The following is a 25,202-nucleotide window of genomic DNA, read 5'->3' as shown; positions in this document are numbered from 1 at the left end:
AAAAGCAATGGAAGAACATGAATAAAGAAATATAATTGCTGAGGAAAAGCAAAAGGAGTGGGTTCAGAAAAAAACAACAGGAAAGAAAGGGAAAAAGTTAATAAGAAAACAGAGGTGAAAAGCAGCAAAGAAACTGAAGAAAAAATATTTGCAACAAAAATGTCAAGAATGGTTAAAGAAAAATGCTGAGGAATGTGAGAAGAATGAGAGAAAGAAGGTATTTATAAAAACAACCAGTCAGAATGCATGCTTTGGTGATTATATGTGTGTTTTAGATGAAAAAAATACAATTAACAATTACAATTAAAATTGACAATTTTAGTATAAACTATATAAAGCTGGCCTTATTTCTGTTATTTTGAATTAAAACTTCAAAATAAATACACATTTATGGTTGTCTTGGGTTGAGAATTACTAACAAGCCTATTGATGTCTTCTTTCAGTCAGTTTCAAAACCCTCGTTGCTACTGCTGCTGTGCAGCACTTGTCGGGGCTTGTTCAGTGCAGACGCTGAATGCCATGTCCTGACCATGTCTACTTGTGCACTCTATCAGAATCAACTCAGCATTATAGCTGGTCAGTGTGTCACTAGTAACTGGGAAGGTTAAAAAAATCAGAATAAATGATTGAATATCTAACAACTATGTTCGTGTTTCATTTTTCTGAAAACTATAATACCAATTAAAACAAAAGCCACCTACATAAATGGCATGCACTTGTAATCCCAGAGCTGGAGAGGCAGAGACAGGAAGATTCCTATGACTTACGTGAGCTTCAGGCCAATTATGGAACCTGTCTCAAAAAAAGGAGGAGGGGGCGTAGAAAAAACCCACTACCATAGTTAGAAGTAGTGCCTTTGAGAAGTGAGTGGGATTAATCAGACTATGGGGACTCGGGGGACGAGTACTATGGCTCAAAGGAGAGACACACACATGTGCACATGTCTCTTGTATCATCTCAGGACTCTCTCAGCAAGACCTTCACCAGGTGTGGCCCTTTGACCTTAGTCCTGCTGAATCATAAGCTAAAACCTCTCTTATCTTTATCAAGTTACACAGGACCCAGACTTCCATTATAGTAACCAGCATGGACTGATAGAACAAATTGATCTAAGAACAACTTAGTGTCATCAGAAAAGCATATATAAGCTGATCGTGTAGGTCACTCACTTCTGGACATCATCCATCTTGACCACACAATGGGAATGAGAAGACTCATATGCTCAGCGAGACTGTGGAACCCACTCGACCTGCATCTAGAAGAGCCTTGTCCTGTGGGCTTCAGCTCAGACACAATGTGCAGTATCACCAGCTCTCCAGATAACCTTCATTTCCAAAGTCCATCTGAGCCTGGGACACACATCAATAAAGCATGACTGAGTTGTCTGGAGTGGTTAAAGTCCCCGAGTGTCTAGGAGAGACATGTCAGCCTCAGGGTCTCTCCTTTAAGCCCATGGCCTTTCCCTGTGTGTGAGAAGCTGGGCTGAAAGAGGAGTTCCAGCTTGTCTTTAGTTCCAAACCTGAGTGCATTTCTCTGCTGACATTTGAGGTATCTAAGAGTAAGAGGACACATTCTCATCTGTGGAAAGCAGTGATCACAACCTCTCAAGAGTGCACATGAGAGTCGATTTGTAAACAGTCTATGAGTAAAGAGGAAAAAGCCTTTCTGTGAACTCTGCAACCTAACCACTTCACAGGGGCTGCACTCCAGGTAAAATGATGCTTTCTTTACGGAGGTGCTCATATTCCACACTCCTGGTGAAATGACACTTTCTTACTGTTTTGTTTTGTTTTGGTTTGTTTTTTTTTTTGCTTTGTATTGACAGCTTTCATATATTCCCTCCCTCTCTTTATTAATCTCTCTTTTACGGAGATGCTCAAAATGGTTTTCTCTTTACTGGTCAGAGCCCAGGTTCAGAGTCAAGCTCCTAAGGCTCCAACCCCAGCCCTGCACTTCATTCATGTGACAGTAATAACCACCCTGTGAAGAAGGGGTGCAAACAGCCTGGCCTCATGGGCATTTTTCCTGGTGTGTGGTATGCATGCATGTTCATATGCATGTGAGAGTGTGTGTGTAAGTGTGTGTGAGAGAGTGTGTGAGAGACAGTGTGTGTGAGTGTGTGTGTAAGTGTGTGTATGTAAGTGTGGAGGCCAGAGGTGGGCATCAGGTCTTCTTCAGTAACCAGCAACCTTATTTTTTCTTTAAATTTTTTTGTTTGATCTTTCTTTATTTATTTGAGAGCAACAGACAGAGAGAGAAAGAGGCAGACAGATAGAGAACGGGCACGCCAGGACCTCCAGCCACTGCAAACGATCTCCAGACGCATGCGCCCCCTTGTGCATCTGGCTAATGTGGGTCTTGGGGAACCTTGAACGGTGATCCCTAGGCCTCACAGGCAAGCGCTTAACCGCTGAGCCATCTCTCCAGCCCAGCAACCTTATTTTTTGAGACAGGCTCTTTTACTGAACCTGGAGCTCACAGATTCTGCTAGACAAGCTAGACTTCCTCTGTGCTGGAATTTTAGGTGTATGCCCACTGCTCCTGGCTTTTATATGTCTGCTAGGGACCTCATCTCTGATCCCTGCGCTTGTACAAGCACTTTAGGGACTGAACCATCTTCATGGCTCCCTCATGGGAATTCTTAGCACTGCAGAAATTGGTATTTATAAAGAGCTTGGGAGCACAATAAATACTGGTTCTCATTGCATACCAAATCAGTGCCTGGGGCTCAGCATGAACAGTCCCCCACAGGTAGATGGTTAAAGTTGGGTTAGAACTCACACTGGCTGGACTACAAAGTGTCTCCATCTTTCATGAGTACAAAAACCCTCTTGGACCACTACTCCCTAACTAGCTGGCACTCAGTGTCTGTCCAGAAAGTTTATGCCAGGGCCAGATGTAGAAAAAAAAATCTGGGCTGTTGCAAAGTCTGATGACCCAGGTTCGATTCCCTAATACCCACATAAAGCCAGATATACAGAAGCCCATGTGTCTGGAGTTAGTTTGCAATGGCAAGAAACCCTGGTACACTCATTCCTTCTGCACCCCCCCCCACTTTCCTCTCTTCTCGCACACTTCTGAATATAAATAAGTAAATATTAAAACACTGAGAAGAAAGGTAAGCAAAGTCCCTGCCTCATCCCAGAGCTACCCAAGCACGTTCTAACCACCCCGACCCCAACTCCACCGTGGAACACTGCCGACCACAGTGCTTTCTCCTGCCCTCGTGTGGGAGACTGGCAAGAAGACAAATGCAGGCCTGAGCCACAAGCCTGCCTTCCTGCCTGCCTTCCAGCTTCTTGCATGTCAGATGTTCCCTCTGCAGCTGGTGCTTCCCTGGAACCCCTAGTTCACTAGGTACCCTCATGGGAGGTCAGGAAGTTGTGAGATGATGAGGAGATATATCTGCTGCCTACAGGGAGCTCATCCATCACTACAAATAACTGTCAGAACATTTTGTTCTTGGTGCTGTTAAATAGCCACCGACAGCTCCAATTGAGCAGCAGCTGCTACATGCAAACTGCCTCCCCGATGACTGAGCAAATGAGAAGACAAAGCACAACGTCATGGGGAGGGCCTCAGCAGACTGCGGGGAGGAAACTGAAGAATGTAACCCAAGGGTATACGGCCAACTTGCACTATGTTCATATATTAAAGCCCTCAATAAACCCTGATATTCCAGGGGACCAGTACTCTGGCTCCCCCAAAATTATCTCAAGAATAGGATCTGGGGCTGAGGTCGGGTCTCATGTAAAGTAAAATTTAAAGTAAAAGGTAAAGGTAAAGTGCTTTCCACACCAGCATGAAGACCTGCGTTTTGATACCCAGGACCCATGTGAATGCCAGGTGGGTGTGGTGGCACACTCCTGTCATCCCAGGACTCTGACGGAGGTTTCTCCAACTAAGCTAGCTAGCTAGACTAGCCGAACTGGTGAGGTCTGGGTTCAGGGAGAGGCACAGCCTCAGTAAATGAGAGAGAGTGATCAGGGAAGACACCCGACACTGACCTCTGCCCACACACGCACATGTCCTGAGATGCACTTGTACCTTCACACATGTGCCCATACACATGCAAGCACACATTCAGGAACACACCACACACACATAAACATGCAAAATAGAGAATTGAGGAGATGGCTCAGAGGTTAAAGGCAATTGCTTGCAAAGCCTGTCAGCACAGGTTCAATTCCCCAGCCACCCACATAAAGCCAGACAGGCATTTGTTTGCCATTGCAAGCGACCTTGGCATGCACACACACACGCAAATACATATTTTTTTTAAAAAAAAGGACAGGAGGCATCCCTATAGTGTTCTTCACAGTAAATTTACCTTCAAACTAACAAATTAGTGTTGGAGGAGACAGCCAAGTCTAACAAGGTGTGCTTGTCCTGGCATGACCATCTACAATAGACAGACCTTGGAGATACAGGGGCTCTCTTCTCCCCAAAGAGCAGGAGGCTCAAAGAGGTATGGCAGCTTAGCATTGTGACTTTGATATATAACTTTTAGACACTTTTGAGATTTATGAACTAAGCCATATTTATGGGAGCCTACTACATGTCATGTCTGCTTATATTGGAAGAATGGAAGATCCACCTTCCTATAGTGGTCAGGATAGTGGGCGTGAAATGCAGCTGTCTACTAACAAAGCAGTCACTGAGGTATCATGCTGGATTGGCACCTGCCTCTTCCCTCCTTCATTACTCACTGGCTGTGACATCAGGAAAATGGAAGCGGGATGGAGGACACCGTCAGGCAGAGCCTAGATAAACATCACCATGAATCTGACAAAAGGCACAGAAATTCAGCAGTGTGACACACTGCCAGGGAAAGATGGGGCAACCTAACATGGGACATCGCCTCCACTGTAATGTCCGTGTAGGCTGTTGCTGACTACAGTGTCCGTCCAAGGAAGGAGGGACACATCATGTATAACACACCTGCCTGTTTCCTGTAATAGAAGAAATATTCCTCAGGGATCAGAGGATAGATAGCTCAGTGGATAAAGGCACTTGCTTGGAAAGCTGCCAGCCTGATTTCAACTCCTAAACCAACCATACAAGGTGGTCACAAAAGAGCACAAGCATCTGGCATTTGTTTGCAGTGGAAAGAGGCCTAGTGTGCACACACATATATGAATAAACAACTTTTTAAGAAGAAGGACTATTCTTTACTTGATGCTCCCCTCACTGTGTGTGGGGCATGCACAGAACCAGCCTGTGTGCCCCAATTATAAATAGCTTCTTTGACACACAAGGAGCTCCTGCTTCTAACATCAAGTGCAGTGTCAAGGTCAAGACTGAGCAAAGTCGGGGAACAAGGTCAAGGCCTTGTGCCCTGATTCCCATCTCTGCCCCTAGACATCTGATATTCCAGAAAGTTAGCTTCCTAGCTGTCTGATGATTAATGACACCCATTTATAAAACATAAGCTCCCAAACAGGAAGTCTCCCTCCCAGGCTGCTCCTGGGACTCCCTCTGAACTCTCAAAGCACAGACAGCAACTAGACTATAGGCCCAACACCTCCCAAGTGCAGTGATCTCTCAAGATCATCAAACAAAATAAAATTAGCAGTAAAAGTATAAACTGCTACTGACTCTGAGACTCAGCATTTTTATGGGCACCTTCCCCTGCCTACCAGCAGGGTCGGAGAAGGAAACAAAAATTTTCATTTACAAGCTTAGACTTAAAAATTAAAACAGAAGGCAAAAGGAAATATCCCAGAATGTACTACCCACTCTACTGAAAGAGCAGACAGCTTCAAAATACTTCAGAAATATTTTCCCTGCACAACTTACCTTTTGACATCATATTACTACAAGGGACAAAAATTATCACCATAGACAGAGAAAAAAATGACAAAATCCATGTTACAAACACTCACTCAATAGGAAGATGAGGGAAACTCCCCAACCTGATAAAAGACACATGCAAAACACAAAAACACAGCTAACATTATCCATAATGCAGAAAAGTGAATGCTTTCTCCCCCAAGTCTAGAATCAAGACAATAGAAAACATTCTCATCACTTTCATTCAACATTTTATCAGAGATTCTATCCAATGTAATTAAGTAAGAAAATGAACTAAAAGCCACCCAGATTACAAAGATGAAAATAAAACTCTTTTCAAAGGAGATAAAGATGCCAAGATAATTCAACAGGGAGAGCGAAAATAGTGTCCAGACAACTGGATAGCGACATGTTAAATAGATGATTTTAGAACCTTGCCTTACATACAAAAATTTTACTCAAAAATGGACTGTGGGGGACTGGAGATATGGCTTAGCAGTTAAATGCTTGCCTAAGGACCCAGGTTCAAGGCTTGATTCCCTAGGACCCATGTAAGCCAGATACACAAGGTAGCATATGCATCTGGAGTTCATTTGCAGTGGCTAGAGGCCCTGTCGTGCCCATTCTCTCTCTCCCCACCCCTTTCTCTCTCTCTGTCCATCTGTTGCTCTCAAATAAATAAATAAATAAAATGGACTGTGGACTCAAATGTAAAAGCTAGAAGTACAAAGATTTTAGAAGAAAATATGTGAGAACTTTTTTTTTGTAAAATTGTGCTATGCAATTATTTCTTAGGTACAATAGCAAAAGCATAACCCATACAAAAAATTGATAAGCCAGACCTCATCAAAATGGAGAAGTTATGCTTTGAAGTCCCTATTCAGTCAAAAAATATAAACCACAGTGTGAAATGAACTATGTTGTCATGTCCGATCAGTGACTGTCCCCAGAATAGAAAGAGAACTCTCAAAACTCAACTGTAACTTTTAACAGGCAAAAGAGTTAAGTAGACATGGCAGCAAGGACATGTGGGCAGGAAATGTAAAGGGGAGAAGCTCAGGGTCATGGGTCACTAGAAAACCATGAATGTGAACCAAAACAGCATGACTATGCTGCGTACATCACAGAAAGGCTGCAGTTAATTATACTGAGGAGATCAAGTGCCAACAAAGATGGGCCTGTGAAGTGATGATGCCATCTTAGCAAACTGTTGGGCTGTGTCTTTAAAAGTAGACATTCTACTAAATCCAACTCAGAGAAAGGTTTGTGTGAATCTTCCTAGGAGCAGTTGTTCTGATAACCATCAAAGCTTAGGGGAAAAAAAAGCCCAGCAACACAGTGATGGAATACTTCTCAGTAATAACAAGAGGATAGGTTATGGATACATGCAACACAAGGGCAAGTGTCAAACTAAAACTGGGAGGAAGAAGCCAGACCAGAGGATTGTGAAATGGAGACGGCAATGTACAGAAAACTCTAGAAAATAAGAATGAGCATCCAATGACAAACAGCAGATAAGTTGTTGACTGAGTACAAGTGTAGAAAAGTCATGAGAGAAGGACTTATCTAGTTAGGAAGAAAAACTTGAGGTGAAGGATGTGCCTAGTAAGTTGATTTTGGTCATAAAGTATAGCAGTGTGTTAATTGAATACAATAATATAAAACATCCTTTCAGGCTGAAGAGATGGCTCAGTAGTTAAGGTGCCTGCCTGCAAAACCTAACAACCCAAGTTTGATTCCCTAGTGCCCATGTAAAGCCAGATACACAGAGTTGCACGTGCATCTGGAGTTCATTTGCAGCAGTTAGAGGCCCTGCCATGCCCATCTCCCCCTCTCCATGTTTGCCAATAAATAAATAAAAATAATTTTTAAAGCACACACTTTCTACCTACAAATGTGAAGTTAATTGTATATAATCATCCCTCCTTAAAGCTGTTAGACAAATGGTACCAGTAACACAGCTTCACCACACTCCCTTGCATAGAGATTTCCTTACCTACGGTGGTATGTGCCAGTAAACCCTGAAAGTCTGCGTCAATCACCTTTGCAAAGCAAAGGTAACACACTCTGCCCACCACTAAAGCTACAAGACAGGACCTTAGACTGTGGACCAATCACCCAGCCCTCACTGAGTGTTCCCTTCCTTCCACTACATATGACTAGGTCTGAAACCTGAGGTAGTGGCAAGCCTGTGTCTCCAGTGGGGTCTGGATAGAGTACAGGTTCAGAAATCCCCAGACAGGCAGGAAGGCAACACCAGAACCACGTTTCCTGGACCAGAGGCTGAGAAGCATGCTGGTTTGTGCTGGCTCACTCCAAGATTTCCCCGAGTTATGCAAAAGCAATTTCGAAATGCTTAGTTTTTAATTAGAGATGCCAAAGACAGAAGCAAGCAAATGATCTAATTAATATTGGAACCATAATCACACTGACAGGAACAAAAGGTTGAGAATACAGCAGCATCTATCCCTGGCCAACAGGAAATATATGACACATCTCCAATTAGAATGCAACAATAAAAGTCCAAATTACTAGCATAAAGAAGGACAAAATTAGGCAATAACATCCCAACTGCCTGACAACTTATTCTTAGCTGTGTGGCTCCTGGCAATGGGAGACGGAGGAAGTTCATGCCCAGAAATAGACTAGCAGTGGATCTTGTAGGAATTTTTGTGAATCATTGCAAAAGGAGAAATAGCTTTAAACCTCTTTGATTGTTTTCCTCCATATTCTTTCAAGTAGAACCTGAGGCAGGTGGATTTAGGGTTCTATTACTTGCAACAACAACAGAGTCACCCATGCAGAACATCAGCCTTAGTCTGTCAGATCCCCTTCTAGCACACTGGCCAGCGCCCACTGCCTGGAGAGTGATGCATCAGGTTCATTGATGACAACTCAAGTGTGTTTCTCTAATGGCCCCAATCTGAACACACATGCCTTACATTTTACCTTGTGTGTGATGCCAAGGCACTTAGGGAGACTTGGATCCCATGGTTGTTGGTTGGTGCCACTGCCAATCAGGAAAGGCAACTGCTCTCTAAGACCTGGTGCTTCCCACTGAACTTCAGGGACCAACTCCCTACACAGCACTCAGCAAGCAGGGAAAATACAGTTTCTTGGACGTCCACTGCCATTCTTCTACCTTCCCACAGACCAATTTTGGAAACTGGAGCCTTCTCTGGGATAGGAATAGCTTTAAAGTGTTAATGCCCTTTTATTAGCCTTTCAATGTCTCATTACTGTGAGATTCTGGGAGGCCGGAAACTTAATTCTTGCAGCCAGCTGTAAGCTGAGGAGCACCGTCTTCAAGATCCAGTTAGCTTATTTTACTTCTCTCAAAAGATTTTCCCCTGTTGATGAAACAACTGGCTTCCATGGCTCTGGAATCTACATTTCACCAGCACACAGGGCTGATGCATAAAACCATGAAGCCATCACTAGAAAGATGCAATGACACAGAGATCAGAATTACAATATGGAAATCACATCTCACTTGCTTCATCTGAAGAATTTAAAAAGACTTAGCAAAGAAAATAAAAATATCACACAGTGGTAGACAGTATAGACCCCATTCCCACATAACCCAGTCCTAATGTGAGAACCTGTGAATACCTGTGCTAGACAGCATAGCATGTTGAGTTGTGGCCCCCAAGAAATATGCCCAAATCCTAACTCCCCGTGAGTGGGATCTTGTTTAGAGAGAGGATTTTCCAGATAGAAGTTTAAGGGTCTCTAGAAGAGATCCCTTGGAATTAGAATGGTCCCTAATTCTAATAGCAATTATCTGTATAAGAAGTGACAGTCAGGACCAGGAGATGGCTCAGTTAGTAAAGTGCTTTCTTCCAAGCCTGAGGACCTAGTCCAATCCAAGAACCTATGTTTTAAAAAAATCTAAGCATGGACATATATATCTGTTATTCCAATACTGAGGAGACAGACAAGCAAATCTCTGTGGCTCACTGGCTATCCCAATTAGTGAGCTAAGGCCAGTGAGACACCCTGTCTCTAAAAGAAGTAGACAGCAAGCTATACAACTGACCATGTAGACACAGTGTGTAATAGTGGCATATTGGTATGGGGGCAACCAACAGCTCTCTGATTATATCTGAGGCCTAATCTATGGCTCTATAGGATGGAATTCCTACCTGGTACTAAAAAACCTAATAAAAGTTTGTGGCTGAGAAAGGTCATAAGCATTAATGGGGGAAGCTACTACTGTTAAGCTCAATGGATATGCTATGCCCCTCAAGTTACTCTCTAAATATTTATGTTTATGCCCATAGATTAGTACTGCTCTCACTTTTGGTAAGAGTCAGAGTCAGGTGTGATGATGGGATCAGATGGCAGAGAGAGTTGAAGATGGTCCTCACCTGCTTTCACAATGGAGAAGGGAACATGAGCCAAGGAGGGTGTGAGGCCTGTAGAGCTGGAAAAGCCAGGAATGACTTCTGACAGCTTCTAGAAGGAACCCAACCCTAGCCACCTCCTTTAGATTTTGATCTCCAGAACCATAAGATAACAAGTGAGTATTGTTAGGGTTTAAACAGTGAAGTCAGAAACACCGGAGAAGATAAATAAGAAGGCTAGTACCTGAGTATGACAAAGCCAAAGATGAGCTGGTACAAGGACAGAAGGGCACCAGGAAAACAAGAAAGCAGGTTTCCATAGGCCCCACCTTTGTGAAGCCCCTCTCTGGGAAGCACACACAAGTCTGGGTTACTTTTCCCCTAATAGACCTCTCAACTACATGTATACATACATTCCTGCACCTGATGCAGCTAGTTGGAACAGAGTGAATTGTGGGTAAAGACCTATACCTATTCCAGGAAGGAGACCAGGTAGTCCCAAGCGGTCAAAGGGAAGAGTAGTGGACCAAGATGTACAAGTCCAGGTACTACACATATCCCTATGCCGCTTCTCTGAAGGGTGCTCTTAGCTTCCACTTTGCTTTTTGATTGCTAAAAACAAAGCTCGGTTGCTTACTCACCTCACCTGTGCCCTGGCATGAATTATTCTCCCTCAGGAGCACATAAACTAGGACCACTGCTGTGGTTGGGACAGGAGGGAAAGTGGAAAATGTCTCTCCGCCCATAACAGCATCATAAGCTGCTGAGGGTACTGCATTGTATCCTCTATAATGAGACAGGTGAGAGGGTCATTGTCCAGCTATGGGCTCAGCATTAAGAAGAACTACAGACAATATTAATCCACAATAGGTCTTTATTGTAGTACCCTTCAGTGTTTGATTCATTATTTCTTTAAAAATGCTAAGCTTTTGGGAACAGGCTCCTTAAATGCCGATCCTGATAGACCCTTCCCTTGTGATCGGGTGCTTTGAGTAAGTGCTGTCAGTACATCAGTCCCTTCTCCCAATACTCTACAATCACCCAAGGAAATTCTGCTCCAGCTAGAGAGACAGTTGCAGCTACAGCTGCTGCTGAAGCCCATGTTCCTGCTTCAAAAGGCCTCACTCCAGCCACCAAAGTTCCCAGCAGCCAACACAGGACTGCAAAGTGTCCCCTTCTGGGAGACCATGCCATGGTGTGGCCTAGCGGTCCCTGTTCCTCAGCAGTTACACTCACTCGGGATGAGAAGAGGCACAATCTCCTCATTAGCATAGGAAAGCCTGTCCTGGATGTCATGTGAGGCTTGTGACTGGTCCTCATTTATGACTTACATTGGGTGTATCTAGAAGCCATGCATTTGCAAATTTGTAGTTGTAGAATTATGTATACTTGCCATGTCTGTCTTCTGGTATGTAACAGAAAATTTTCTACTCTTACCAGGTTACTCTGGGAGGTTTCTCACGCATGGACTGGTGTTGTAGCATTAGGCTCCACAAGTCTTTTCTCAAGTGGTCTTTTGCCTAGGTGGATAGAGTGAGCTGCATTGGTTTCAAGAAGCTACCTCTAAATATTTACATGTATGCCCATTTGTTATTGCTGCTCTTACTTTAGGTCAGTAAAGCTCCTCTTTTCAGATGGCAGTGACCACTGGAGAGACTCAAAACTTGTCAAAGTGATGGAAAAATTAGTGAAATATGAGTGCTCAGCACTAAATGAGATATATCACCCTCTGTAAGTCTCAGAGACCATTGTGGAAGAAGTGACAAAAAAATGATGACATCACAATAGAAGAGAGACATGTTGGAAAGAAGAATGGATTCAGTGAGGGGGTTCAGGAAGGAGAAAAGGGAGGTGGTGGGAAGGGCCCATGATTATGACACATTGTCTGTCTGTATATAAGTTGTCAATAAAAAAATATTTTTAAGCCAGGCATGGTGGCGCATGCCTTTAATCCCACACTTGGGAAGCTAAGGTGGGAGGATTGCCATGAGTTCAAGGCCAGCATGAGACTATATAGTAAATTTCAGGTCAACCTTGGATACAGCGAGACCATACCTTGAAGGAAAAAAGAATGTAAGAGCCAAAGGATGAAGAGGAGTGCATTAAAATACTATCTACCAGACACAAAGTTGTCTTTGTATTCATGACCTGACAGTGGCTGCTGTTAACTGCATAAGACTTTAATAATATTGAGCCCATCAACACATTATCATGGATTAGGTAGAACGGAAGAAAAGACTTCAAAATAGAAGAGGGAATGATTTGAAAGAAGTGGCAGCTCAGTGGAGGAAAGTGAGGGAGTAGGGACAAAAGAGGGTCATGAAAAAGGATTATGTGAATTTTTTAATATTTTTTATTTTATTTATTTATTTGACAGAGAGAGAGAGAATGGGCACACCAGGGCCTCCAGCCACTGCAAATAAACTCCAGGTGTGTGCACCCCCTTGTACATCTGGCTATCGTGGGTCCTGATGAATTGAACTGAGTCCTTTGGCTTTGCAGGCAAACGCCTTAACTGCTAAGCCATCCCTCCAGCCCGATTACATAAACTTTAGCAGTTATTTTTATTTGTTATTTTTCTTTTATGAGAGAGAGAGAGAGTTGGCACATCAGGGCCTCCAGCCACTGCAAGTGAACTCCAGAAGTGTGCACCCCACACCTGTGTGCATGTGTGACCTTTCATGGTTGCATCACCTTGTGTGTCTGGCTTACCTGGGACCTTGAGAGTCAAGCACTGGTTCTTAGGCTTTGTAGGCAAGTGTCTGAACTGCTAAGCCATCTCTCTAGCCCCTTAACAAAATTTTAAATAAAAACTAAACCTAGGTTATCCAGACCAAATGGAGCAGCAGCAGCAGTAAGAAGGCAGCTGAATAATCTCAAGGCCTCACTGCAAGTTGAGGGGCGTGGCACCCAAGCTAAGAGCTGTGAGGCCAGGATACAGCTGCAGAGTCCCAAAAAGCAAACAGAGGCTGAGTCTGCAAGAGGCTAAGGACTACAGAAGATGGCTGAAGTACTGCAAAGACAAGAGGAGCAGAAAAGCTGAGATTACTGAAGATGAGAGTCTGTACAAAGCCAATGCAGGAGCTGAGGCAACCAGGACTACAAGCCCTGGTCAGTAAAAGAGTTTGATAGAGATGCCAAGAGTTACGGAGCCTAGGGCCCCAACACCCATGGGTTTTGACACTCTAAGCCCAGAGCAATAAGCCTGGTTCTTGAATGTTAGAGCTATGAGCCTCTGGTTTGGAACCCAGCCTGTGGAACTCTAGAACTCAGGGAGTTCCTGACACAAAGGGAGCTGTTCCTTGCCTATCTGGGGTTTCTACTGGACAGAGCAAAAGAGCCCTAAGCCAGCTTTTGGTGACAACACAAAAACAGCACATGCCTTTGAGGTGAATGGATGAAAGCTTCTTCAAGTCCTGAGAAAACCCACAACAAAGGATCCCTTGATGGGGGCCCACACCATGTGTTCCTGGCCTTAGGCACCAACAACTCCAGACAGGCCAAGGATGATGTCACAAGCTCTGGGACCTGCCTTCCTTGGAAGGATCCCTGAACCTTCCAGTCACCAGAACTTGAAACTTCACGCTTCTATATGTGTGCCTGGTGATTGAGCTTCAAGCCACAGTGTTCTACCTTCAAGGCTTGTTATGGGTAGAGGAAGGACCAGTTCTGATGCTGTCTTTGTTATAACTGTATCTGGCAGTTAGCACACAAGTGTTACAGAGAGATGTTCACTCACTGTACAAAGCTTGAAAGGGAAAACTTCATCCAGCTTCCACCTCCATGTCTCCCAAAGCTCTTTAGACATTGCTACCTATAAATAGATCATTCATCAACCCGTGTAGAATAAAACACCCCATTAGAACAGAGGAATATGAGGGTGATAGGGTCAGGCCTGAGTCTGAACCCAATACAAGTTCCCATCACTACAGGTGATCCTAAAATAAAATCAGTGATGTACAGGCAGAGCATCTTGTTATCACCCTGGGAATTTCTAGCATTCATTCATTCCTACATTCACTCATTCACTTATACATTCAACAGGTATTAACCGTGTTCCTAACACTGCCTAAGACTGGAACTGAAGAGCATGTGGAACAGGCATAGACACAGACTGTGTCCCTAACACCCCAAAAGAGATTAAGGTCATAGGGCTAACATAGGCATGCATGTGGCTACAGATAAGAAAATGCAGATTTATCAATAGATTATTGGCATACCTCATAGGTCTAGTACCAAGCAGCTTCCTTTAGAGTCACACCCACTGAATCCTCAAAGTTACAGACTGGGATTTCATCACACAGATTTGAAAAATGCCACTTCAGTCACCTGGGCTCAGCATAAGTAGAATGCCATCTGAGGAGACTTTCACCAGAAGACATAAAAGAAGCAGCGAAGGCACTCCCAAATCTAGATTATCTAGACTTCCTCCAACATTCCCTTCAAAGCTACACCCTTGAAGCTTGAAGCCTGGTGCAGTGGTACATGCCTTTAATCCCAGCACTTGGGAGACTGATGTAAGAAGATTTCTATGAGTTTGAAGCCAGCTTTGGCTACAGAGTGAGTTCCAAATCAGCTTGGGCTAAAGTAAGACCTTGCTTCAAAATAAAATAAAATAGGTGTGCGGCTGCTGGCGGATGGTCCTTCCTGGGAGACCCATGGCTACTTTCCGCTTGACCCTCGTCCAGCTTCAAGTGTCTTCCATGAAAATAGATAACATCACTTGACCCTATAGCCTTCTCCATGAAGCTGCAAAGCAGGGTGCCAAAGTGGTTTTTCTGCCGGAATGCTTTAATTCTCTGAATGGCACAAAGTATTTCCCTGAATATGCACAGAAAATTCCTGGTGAATCCACACAGAAGTTGTCTGAAGTAGCAAAGCAATGCAGCATATATCTCAGTGGAGGCCCCATCCCTGAAGAAGATTCTGGGAAATTATACAATACCTGTGCTGCGTTTGGGCCTGAAGGACCTTTACTAGTTGAGCACAGAAAGAATCTCTTTGACACTGATGTTCCTGACAAAATCACATTTCAAGAATCTAAAACATTGAAGCCGGGCATGGTGGCGCACACCTTTAATCCAGGCACTCGGGAGGCAGAGGTGGGAGGATTGCCATGAGTTCAAGGCCACCCTGAGACTACAGAGTTAATTCCAATTCCAGGTCAGCCTGGACCAGAGTGAGACCCTACCTCGAAAAACCAAAAAAAAAAGAATCTAAAACATTGAGTCCTGGTGATAGTTTTTCCACATTTGATACTCCTTACTACAAAGTGGGCCTGGGCATTTGCTACAACATGCACTTTGCCAAGCGTGCACAAATCAATGCACAGAGAGGCTGCCAGCTGTTGGTATATCCTGGAGCTTGCAAAATGACGACTGGATCAGCACATTGGGAGCTGCATCAAGCAAGGCTGGGCTATTGATAATCAGGTGTATGTGGCCACAGCCTCTCCTGCTCGGGATGGCAAAGCCTCCTGTGTGGCCTTGGGACACACAGCACTGTTGTGAATCATTGGGGAGAGGTCCTTGCCAAAGCTGGCACTGAAGAAATGATCCTGTATTCAGACATAGACCTGGAAAAGTTGGCTGAAATAATGCAGCAAATACCTATTTTAAGACAGAAGCAATAAGATTTCTACGCAGTGAAGATGAAAAAGCCCTAAAATTTGCTTCCACTATGTCACAAAACATGATGATAGCCTACAACATGATCAATTATGTATTAAAATTTTCTTTTTGGGGGGGATAGGATGGTGCTGAGAATTGAACCCAGTGCCTTGTGCTTGCTAACTCTGCAATCTAGCATTGATCTGCATCCTCAGTCCTTTGTTGAATTCTTTCTTTTTCCTGTTTTTACTTTCAGTTTTTTCACAGGGCTTGCCTCTGAGATGACGGAGGCAGGTTCTTCACACATTAAAAGCTAGAAAAGATAGTGTGTCTCCAGGAGGAAGTAGGCATGTCTATGCAGCCTATATTCCATAGTGAATTTGCCTGAAAACAGTGTAAAAGTGCTGATCTGGGTGTGTGTCAGGTCCTATGAAGACCACACGCTCAATGTCCAGTGCTTTTCTCTATAGCTTCTCCATCTTATTTTTATAAGACAGGGTTTCTCATAGAGCTTATTGATTTGGCTACTCCAACTAGCCTTCAAGTCCTGAGGATCTGTCTCTGCCTTCCTCAGTGTTGGGATTATAGGCATGAACCACCACACAGAAGTATTGGGGTTCTGAACTCAGGTTTTCATGCTTGAGTACTTTATCCACTGAGCCAGCTTCACAGCCCTTAGGAAAGCAGTCTTTTATTATTTAGTTGACAGACACACTCTACCCACTTGGAAAATTACTTTGTGTTCCTGGGGTAGTATTTATGCTGGTATTTTCAGGGTGCCTTTATAGGAATATTTTTTATCTTTTGGTAAAATTTTATTTTATTTTATTTTTTATTTATTTGAAAGAGAGAGAAAGAGGAAGAGAGACAGAGAGAGAAAATAGGTACACCAGGGCCAGCCACTGCAAACGAACTCCAGACCTATGTGCCCCTTGTGCATCTGGCTTATGTGTGTCCTGGGGAATCCAACCTTGGTCCTTTGGCTTTGCAGGCAAACTCCTTAACCACTAAGCCATCTTTACTGCCCAATCTTTATCTTTTTTGTTGTTGTTGTTGTTGTTTTTTGAGGTAGGGTCACACTCTGGTCCAGGCTGACCTGGAATTAGCTATGTAGTCTCAGGGTGGCCTCGAACTCTGGGCAATCCTCCTACCTCTGCCTCCCAAGTACTGGGATTAAAGGTGTGTGCCACCATACCTGGCTCCAATTTTTACCTTTTTAACCTTAGTCTGTTTTAGATGCTCTTTGACTTACCATGGGGTTATATTCTGATAAATCCATCATATGTTTTGACAGTCAAAAGTGCTTCTAACTTACTGAACACCACAGATTAGCAACACAGAATATTATAGAGGACTGGTCTACCCCTATGATAACAAGGCTGGCTGGGAGCTGTGGTATTGTATCACATTACCAGTATAGAAAAAGACTAAAATTCAAAAAGTAGCTTCCACTGGTATCTATTCCTTTTGAACTATTGTAAAGAAAAAAATTATTAGTGCTGATCTGTATTGTATATTACATTGATAACAAACCAACCTTGCACATTCCTCAACTGATACATAAGGATTTTGTTTTGTTTTGTTTTCCGAGGTAGGGTCTAGCTCTAGCTCAGGCTGATCTGGAATTCACTATGGAGTTTCAGGGTGGCCTCAAACTCACAGTGATCCTCCTTCCTCTGCCTCCCAGTGCTTGGATTCAAGGCATGCGGCACCACGCCCAGTTTAGGACTTTTAATACACTATTGGACCCAGCACTTGGGAGGCAGAGGTAGGAGGATTGCTATAAAAAAAAAAAACTGTTGGAATAAGTTTGATAATATTTGAAGAATATGTATAAGGAAAATATTGGTATTTCTTTTTTGTGACCTCACTAGTTATCAGGGTCTGTTGGCTTCTTAAAAGGACTTGGGAATTTTGAGAAACAAGTGTGATAATTTGCATGTTCTCTCAATCACAGTCTAAAGATGACTGATACCCTCACAGAACTTTTGTTAACACTGAGTTTTCTTTTCAGTCATTTCTCTTGCTTACTTTGGGTCTGGTATGCACTCTTTTTCTTGGTATTTTTAAATAAATGGATTCTAGGGGGAAATAAAATAAAACTAAACCTTGGGCTAGGGAGATTGTTCAGTGGTTAAAGGTGCTTGCTTCAAAGCCTGCTGGTCTAGGTTCAATTCCCTAATACCCATATAAAGCCAGACACAAAACTGTTGCATGCTTCTGGTATTCCTTTGCAGCAGCAAGAGGTCCTGGTGTGCCTGTACACATACACACACAGACATACAAATAAATGAATTTTTAAGAAACTACACTTTGCTCTTGCCTACCTCAGGAAATTTATCCATGGTACAAATGCAAGGAAAACACTTTCTAAAATGAACTGTGTGCTGAGCTTGTAAAAACCCAAGTGTTCTCTAAGGATTTTCAAGTGTTATTGACTAATATCAGTCCTGCCACATACAATTATGCAAAAAATGACTGTGGCAGGTGCCCTTACACAGCATCACTGCCCTCCCCTGTAGAGGCAGGTGTGGTAGTTTGAATCCAATGGTCCCCATAAACTTATGTGTTCTGAATCTCAGTCCCTAGCTGATGGCAATTTGAGAGGTGGAGCTTTGCTGGAGGAGGCGTGTTTTGGGGGCTGGGTTAGGGGTCTTATATCCAGCTCCCCATTGCTAGAACTTGGCTTATTCTTCTGCTGCTGTTGTTCACCTGCTATGGCAGTGGTAATGTCCAGCTTTTGCTCATGCCATTCTTTCCCCTGTCATCATGGAGCTTCCCCTCAAGACTATAAGACAAAATAAAAACCTTTCCTCCTTTCAGCTGTCTTTGGTTGGGTGCTTTACCCCAGCAACATGAAGGTAATTGCCACATGGATTGAGTGAAATGTACCCCACAGGCAACGTAGGAAAGTTTTCAAAACTTTTGGAGGAGGGCCAGGCGTGGTGGTGCACACCTTTAATCCCAGCACTTGGGAGGCAGAGGTAGGAGGATCACAGTGAGTTTGAGGCCACCCTGAGATTCCATAGTGAATTCCAGGTCAGCCTGGGCTACAGTGAGACCCTACCTCAAAAAGAAAAAAAAAACTTTTGGAGGAGGAGCCTTGGTGGAGAAGGCATGTTACTCATGGAGAACCTTGAATTGTTACCCACTGGGTGCTCAAGCTCACTTGCTCGTGCTGCTACCTCCCACCCAATGTGACAAGATATGATGCCCAGTCTCTGCTCTGCCATGCTTCCCCTGTCATGGTGAAGCTTCCCTTTGAGGACATAAGCTGAAATAAACCCTTTCCTCTAACAAGCTGCTTCTGGTCAGGTGTTTTGTCCCAGCAACGAGAAGATAACTGCTACAGTAGGGAAGCTGGGCTCGGGGTGCCAATGTTTGTCCAAGGTTAAACAGCCAGGAAGGTAAAGAAGATCTGAATCCAAATTCTCTTTCTGAAAGCTTACTTGAGGAGTGCCCACCTCTGCAGTTTTCCTCTTTGTGTTGAGCTAGGAATTCCCCCCCTTCTCTCCCACTTTCAGAACATAAAGTACTCCAATCTATTCTTCTTGTACACGAGGCCTTGACAGACACCAAGAGCACTGCCAAGTGTCCCTCCTCACCTCAGCCCAGCCTCCTCCTCTCATCTGTCCCACTTTCTCCAGCCTTCTCCCCTGTGATTCTATTTCAGAGAACCTCCACACGTGCACATTCTTCACAGATCACTACCCTAGGTTCTGTGCTTCCACAGCCTCAGCAAAGACAGAATTCTCTCTGAGCTTGACAGGTTGAGCTATATCATTTGTTACTTTAGTAAGAGGGGGTGCTGAGGAGATAGGTCAGTAAGTAAAGTGCATGTCACACAGGCATGAAGACCTGAATTCATATTTCCAGAATATACATAATGCCAGGGATGGTGGCCCATACCTGGATCACAGAACTGGGGAGGCAAAGACAGGAGAATCCTAGGACTTGCTGCCTAGCCAGTTTAGCTAAATCAGTGAGCTCTAGGTTCAGTGAGAGACCCTGCCTCAATGAATAAGATGGACAGCAATTTAGGAAGATACCCAATGCCAACCTCTGACCACAGACACACATGAACCTACATACAAACACTCATGCACACACATCACACACAATAGATACATAAATAACTTTAAAGGCCAGAGTAGAAGCAATATCTCACTTTCCTCTGAAATCTAAGACAGCACACAAGTGTGATATGAAATGACAAATATCCCCCAGTCTCATTAGAGGGTGTGATGGAGACCGTGGCAAACTGGATGTTACAGGCCTTACCCAAAGGGACATCCTCTTGTCAGCTCCAGATGAGTCCACAGAAAGTAATGTGGACCTGGGGCAGCAATCTGACTCCATGACTGTTCATAAGCCAGAAACCCAGACTCCTGTGTGAATTTTTCAATTTTTTCATGATGGCAACAAATTAAATTTAAAAAAAATAAACAACACACACACACTCTTCATCCTCTACTTGTTTTGCTATTTTTAGCTTAAAGGTCTTTATCACTGTCTGAAGAGGTCACTCGGTGTCTAAGAATAAGGGCCTAAGACCATCAAAGTTCAATCCCCAGCACCCATGGAAACAGCTGGGTATGGTCATCCACACCTATAACCCCCAATCCTGTGGTAAGCAGAAATCAGAAAATCACTGTGGTTATCAAAAATGGCAGCTCTGGGCTCAAAGACACACTCTATCTCAAGGAAATACATGAATGAGCCATAGAGGAGGACACGCCAGTCTCCGCTGGCCTTCACATATGCATGTACGCACACCACACACCAGACATATGTACATGCATATGCATACACACACACCACATCATGTGTGTGATACACACATACTACATACCACACATGTGCATATATACACCACACCACACATGTGACATACATGCCATACATATGTATACACACATACTACATACCACACATGTGCATATATACACCACACCACACATGTGACATACATATGTATACACACATACCACAAGCCACACATCTGCACACACATATATGTACACACATACCACACCACACATGTGACACACACATGCAAAAACAAACAAAATATACTCATTATCACCTTTAAGCTTTTCAAGCTTAACATTTAATTTTCTGAGTTCTCCATATTAGGAAAGCTTCCAGGTCTTCCCACCACATGCTCAGATTCTGTCCTCCAAAAGTGATTCATAAGTACCACAGGTCACTTCTCCCTAGACTCACACTTTCTCCTTGTCTAAGCTGAAGAGCTGATGTACAGAATTTCCATCACAAAAAGATGTCCAGTACAACCTTCTCACTTTCCCTGGGCATCCCCCAGCATGTGTTATGCTATGGAGGGAGGACTGACAGCTGCACAGACAGAAGGGTCTCTAGAGAGTATTAATGACTGTGTCAGTGTCTGGGTACATCCCTGGGTCACACTGAGGCCAAATCACAGCTCTGGACAGCTCCATTCCTAAAGCAGAGGGAATGCATCACAAATAATAACAGTAATGCCATCTCCATACACAATAGCCTTGTCCTTAGATTCCTTGCATTGACTCAGGCCTGGCTGAAAACAGCTGGAGCTTGGGGATCTGGAGACCCACTTGTCTCTTTGGAAGTAGACAGAACATGCTAGAAAACCTCCTTCTTCCTGAGTCTCAACAATGACTTCAAGAAAACTGTTATCTTCCACAACCTCATGTCCATCAGGAAGGGCAGATGGTGTTTAAGGACATTTCTGCATAGTGGAAGCAACCAAGGTTTTGGCAATAACTGTACACGGACTGTAACTTGCCTATCAATAGGAGAGCTCTCCTGAGTAAGAGACCATGGATTCAACCTGTAGAGTGCTACACAGGGCTCTTAGGAAAGAGCCAAAGGCTTAGAGGACACACAGAAAGTCTTGTTTGAACCCATGATAGCATAAGCATACAGACACCACCTCTATATGCCACCATCAGGGGTCTTCTTTCTAGAAGACATGAGGATAAAAAAAAGAAAACAGTACATTGTCAATAGAATCCAAGGGCAAGCATGAGCACTATTTTTTCCAAGTGTAATATGTTTGATGTGGTATGTATGTAATGGTGTATGTCCATACTGTGGCATGTCGCGGGGGGAGGTAGTGTTGGTGATGCATGCTCACATGCATGCTGATGTGAGCACCAAGAGCATGCCGGTGCAGGCCAGAGGAAACATTGAGGATCCTCCTCTACCACTCTTCCAGCTTCCTGGAGACAGTCTCTCACTGAACCCAAAACTACCATTTTTGGTCAGGATGGCTAACCAGTAAGTCCCAGTAGTTATGTGGTCTTCCACAGGAATGTATGGCCATGCTCAGCTGTTCATGTAGGCGCTGGGGAACGAAAGACAGGTAGAGTCAGGCCCTCTCAGCACTTCACGCTTGGCAAGCTCTCTTACCTACTGAGCCCTCTCCCCAGTCCCAGTATTTTCCATCTTTGTAACTGATCTCCTCTGACTAGACTGACATCTTTTTAAACTCTCAATGTGTAATATGTTGGGGATTTTTTTCCATGTGTGTGTATGTGTGTCTGATAAGTGTGCATGGTGTATGAGTATTCTTATCATGTGGACACGTGTGTGCATGCATGTGGAGGCTTTTCTATTTTGCTTTCAACTTTAGCTTTTTTTTTTTTTTTTTTTTTTTTTGGTTTTTCAAGGTAGGGTCTCACTCTAGCCCAGGTTGACCTGGAATTCACTCTAGATTCTCAGGGTGGCCTCGAACTCACTGCAATCCTCCTACTTCTGCCTCCCAAGTGCTGGGATTAAAGGCGTGCGCCACCACACCTGGCTCAACCTTAGCTTTTTGAGACAGAGTCTCTAACTAAACCCAGGATTACCTATTTGTCTAGACCAGAAATCCAGCAAGACTCTGGGATACTCTTGCTGCTGCCTCCTCAACTCTGGGGTTATAGGCATGACCATATTGAGCATTTCATGTGGATTCTATGGACCTGAACTCAGGTCCCTGTGCTTGCTCAGTAAGTGCTTTACTTACTGAGCCATTTCTCCAGCCTGCCTTGGGTTTGTTGAATCCAGCCTGTCCAGAGATCACCTTGATTTCCAGGAACCTCAGAGGAAGGCTGTGTACAGGTCGGAAGCTAATCTATCTGTATCTCTAGAGATAGTGTTCCATGCCCACAAAACAAGGCAAGCAGAGTCTCCCACCAATCCACTACTATTACATTAGGCTTCCCACATGCACTGTTTCTTCTTTATGAGGCAGACTAAACCTAAACACAGCCTTGTATAGGCCATGCCAAGAGGAAAGCAACCTCTGCAGACTTTCCTACCATAGGTAAACCAGCACAGCTTTTCTAGATACCAGGAAGTTCTATCCACAAGGAAGTCTCATCAAACCTGCAAGGACCTGGAAGAGTGGGAAGGAGGACAGGACCCGCAGTCAATGTGTGTTCCTAAAAGATGGGAGCAGTCTGTACTCAGGGGTTTGCTCTTCAGCTCACAGCCCTGAGGGCTTTGCTGCAAAAGTGAATGGAACAAACGTAATAAGAGAAAATAAGCAGAAACAGTAAATTCTGAAGTTTTCATGCAAAAACAAAAAAAAAAAATGTAGAAAACTAATCCCTACTTAGAGTCCTAGAATAATATGGAGTTAGAACACTCCCCAATCAGAGTGAAAGATCTAGCAGAAATGGCCCCTGGGGATTTCTGTGCTGTTCACAGAGTCACTCTGGTTGTGGTCAAGTTAGATAACACATGTGATGGGCTTCTTTGTAATTTTTAATTTTATTTTTATTTTAGAGAGAGATAGGCAGACAGAGTGAGAGAGAGACCGAAAGAACTGGTACGCCAGGGCCTCAGCAACTGCAATGGAACTCCAAATGCTTGTGCCAACTAGTGGGCATGTGAGACTTTGTGCTTGCTTCTGGCTTACATGGGATATGGAGAATCAAACATGGGTCCTTACTTAGGCGTCACAAGCAAGCACCTTAAACGCTAAGCCACCTCTCCAGCCCCTTATTATTTTAATTGTTTTCTATTTTAATGTGTATTAACAAAAATTTAACTTATGGTGCTCATGGGTTTTATTATCTTGTAATGACCCTAAATTAGTTTTTAAGCTTGAATAAAGGGAAGTGTTCATTAGCACTACACTCCACCCAGCTGAGGCAACCAGCTGTTCCAAAGTAAGTAAGTCATGTAAAGACAATGTACTCTGTAAATAATGCAACTGGCTACAGATGGCTGGCACAAACTGAAATGACATATAGACTACTAAAGTAAATAAGATGCTATGAAGAAAGAGATGGGGGAGGAAGAAGGAGGAAGATGGAGAGGTCAAGAAAGAGAAATAATATGTGCTTGAGACAGACAGGGCTTCCCCTTTCCAGGGACAGGGAAGGAAATAGCTCAAGGGCTTAGCCTCTGCTGACCCAGATGTGTGTGTGTGTGTGTGTGTGTGTGTGTGTCTCCATCCCGTGGGTCCTTGCCTCAGCAAGGGCATCCTGCTGCCTCCCTTCAGAGCATGGGACACTCAGACAAAGCTGCGTATAAAGAGGAAGAAGCAGGAATGACGGCACATGGGGGCTTTGTCATCAAGACCTCCCTCATACCTTGACGACATCTTCATCAGCAGACTTGCACTCCACAGCTTCCGACACATCCACCACAGAGCCATCCTCCTCAACCCCCACGACCTTGACTGGAATGGAAACAGGCTTTCCAGTGAGAATGGCGGTGTTCAAAACTTCTGTGTCCTGAACAGGAGAGAAAAGAGGGCACAGGTGAGCAAGCATCACAAGTGTGAGCAGAGAGGGTAGAGTGACTGTCTGAGCCATCCTCTACCCTGACTCTAGTTATGAATTGCATCTTAAATGTCCCCACAGACTCATGTGTTTAAACTTTTGGCTCCCAGCTAGTAGCACTGTTTTAAGATGCTGTGGAACCTCTAGGAGGTGGATCTTCACTGGAGGAAGAAGGTCATTGGAAGGTGGGACTTGATTACAGTCCACCTCAATTCTAGCTGAGTCTGCACTTCCTGGATGCTGAGGTGATGTGATCAGCTGCTGCACGATCCTGCCACCCCAAAACCACAGAGGACTGTATCCCTCACATCATGAGCGAAAATTACCCTCTCCTCCTTTAAGTTGACTCTTGCCAGGTATTTAGTCACAGTGATGGGAAAGTAAATAACACAATTTGACAAATTGCCTTAATGAATGAAGTCATGAAACATGTACACAATGGAAGGTTCTAGACAGTTGGATGGGGAGTTCCAACTCAGACTGAGAATCAAGCCAAGAGCTAGTCCCCAGTGCCAGGAAATCACCCTATTCTCTGAGCTCCACCTCTTTTACTGGCTCCTACCCCTGTTCCTCCCATCTTGAAGACACATCTCTCATCCAGCATCAGCAGCATCTTTTAATGCTTTTCCAAGTGTTGTCCTAAGGCTTGTTTGGGAAGTAACAATGCATTTGCAGCA

General features: G+C 43.9%; 1 protein-coding gene and 1 pseudogene across 2 annotated transcripts in view; one reads left to right on the top strand and one right to left on the bottom strand.

Moving 5' to 3' along the window:
• The window catches only part of Tmem132b (transmembrane protein 132B), a 423,578-nt gene that overhangs the window by 41,540 nt on the left and 356,836 nt on the right, over positions 1–25,202 (bottom strand). For both annotated transcript variants that reach the window (XM_045132377.1, XM_045132378.1), the window contains exon 5: positions 24,334–24,477. In XM_045132377.1, coding sequence (XP_044988312.1) covers positions 24,334–24,477 — 144 coding nt within the window. The remainder of the gene's footprint in view (positions 1–24,333; positions 24,478–25,202) is intronic.
• LOC101611924 lies at positions 14,777–15,804 on the top strand (annotated as a pseudogene).

This window comes from Jaculus jaculus, chromosome 13 (genome assembly GCF_020740685.1).
Source record: "Jaculus jaculus isolate mJacJac1 chromosome 13, mJacJac1.mat.Y.cur, whole genome shotgun sequence".
NCBI lineage: Eukaryota > Metazoa > Chordata > Mammalia > Rodentia > Dipodidae > Jaculus > Jaculus jaculus.
The sequence above is the reverse complement of the archived record's forward strand: the minus strand, read 5'-3'. Positions and strand labels throughout refer to the sequence as shown.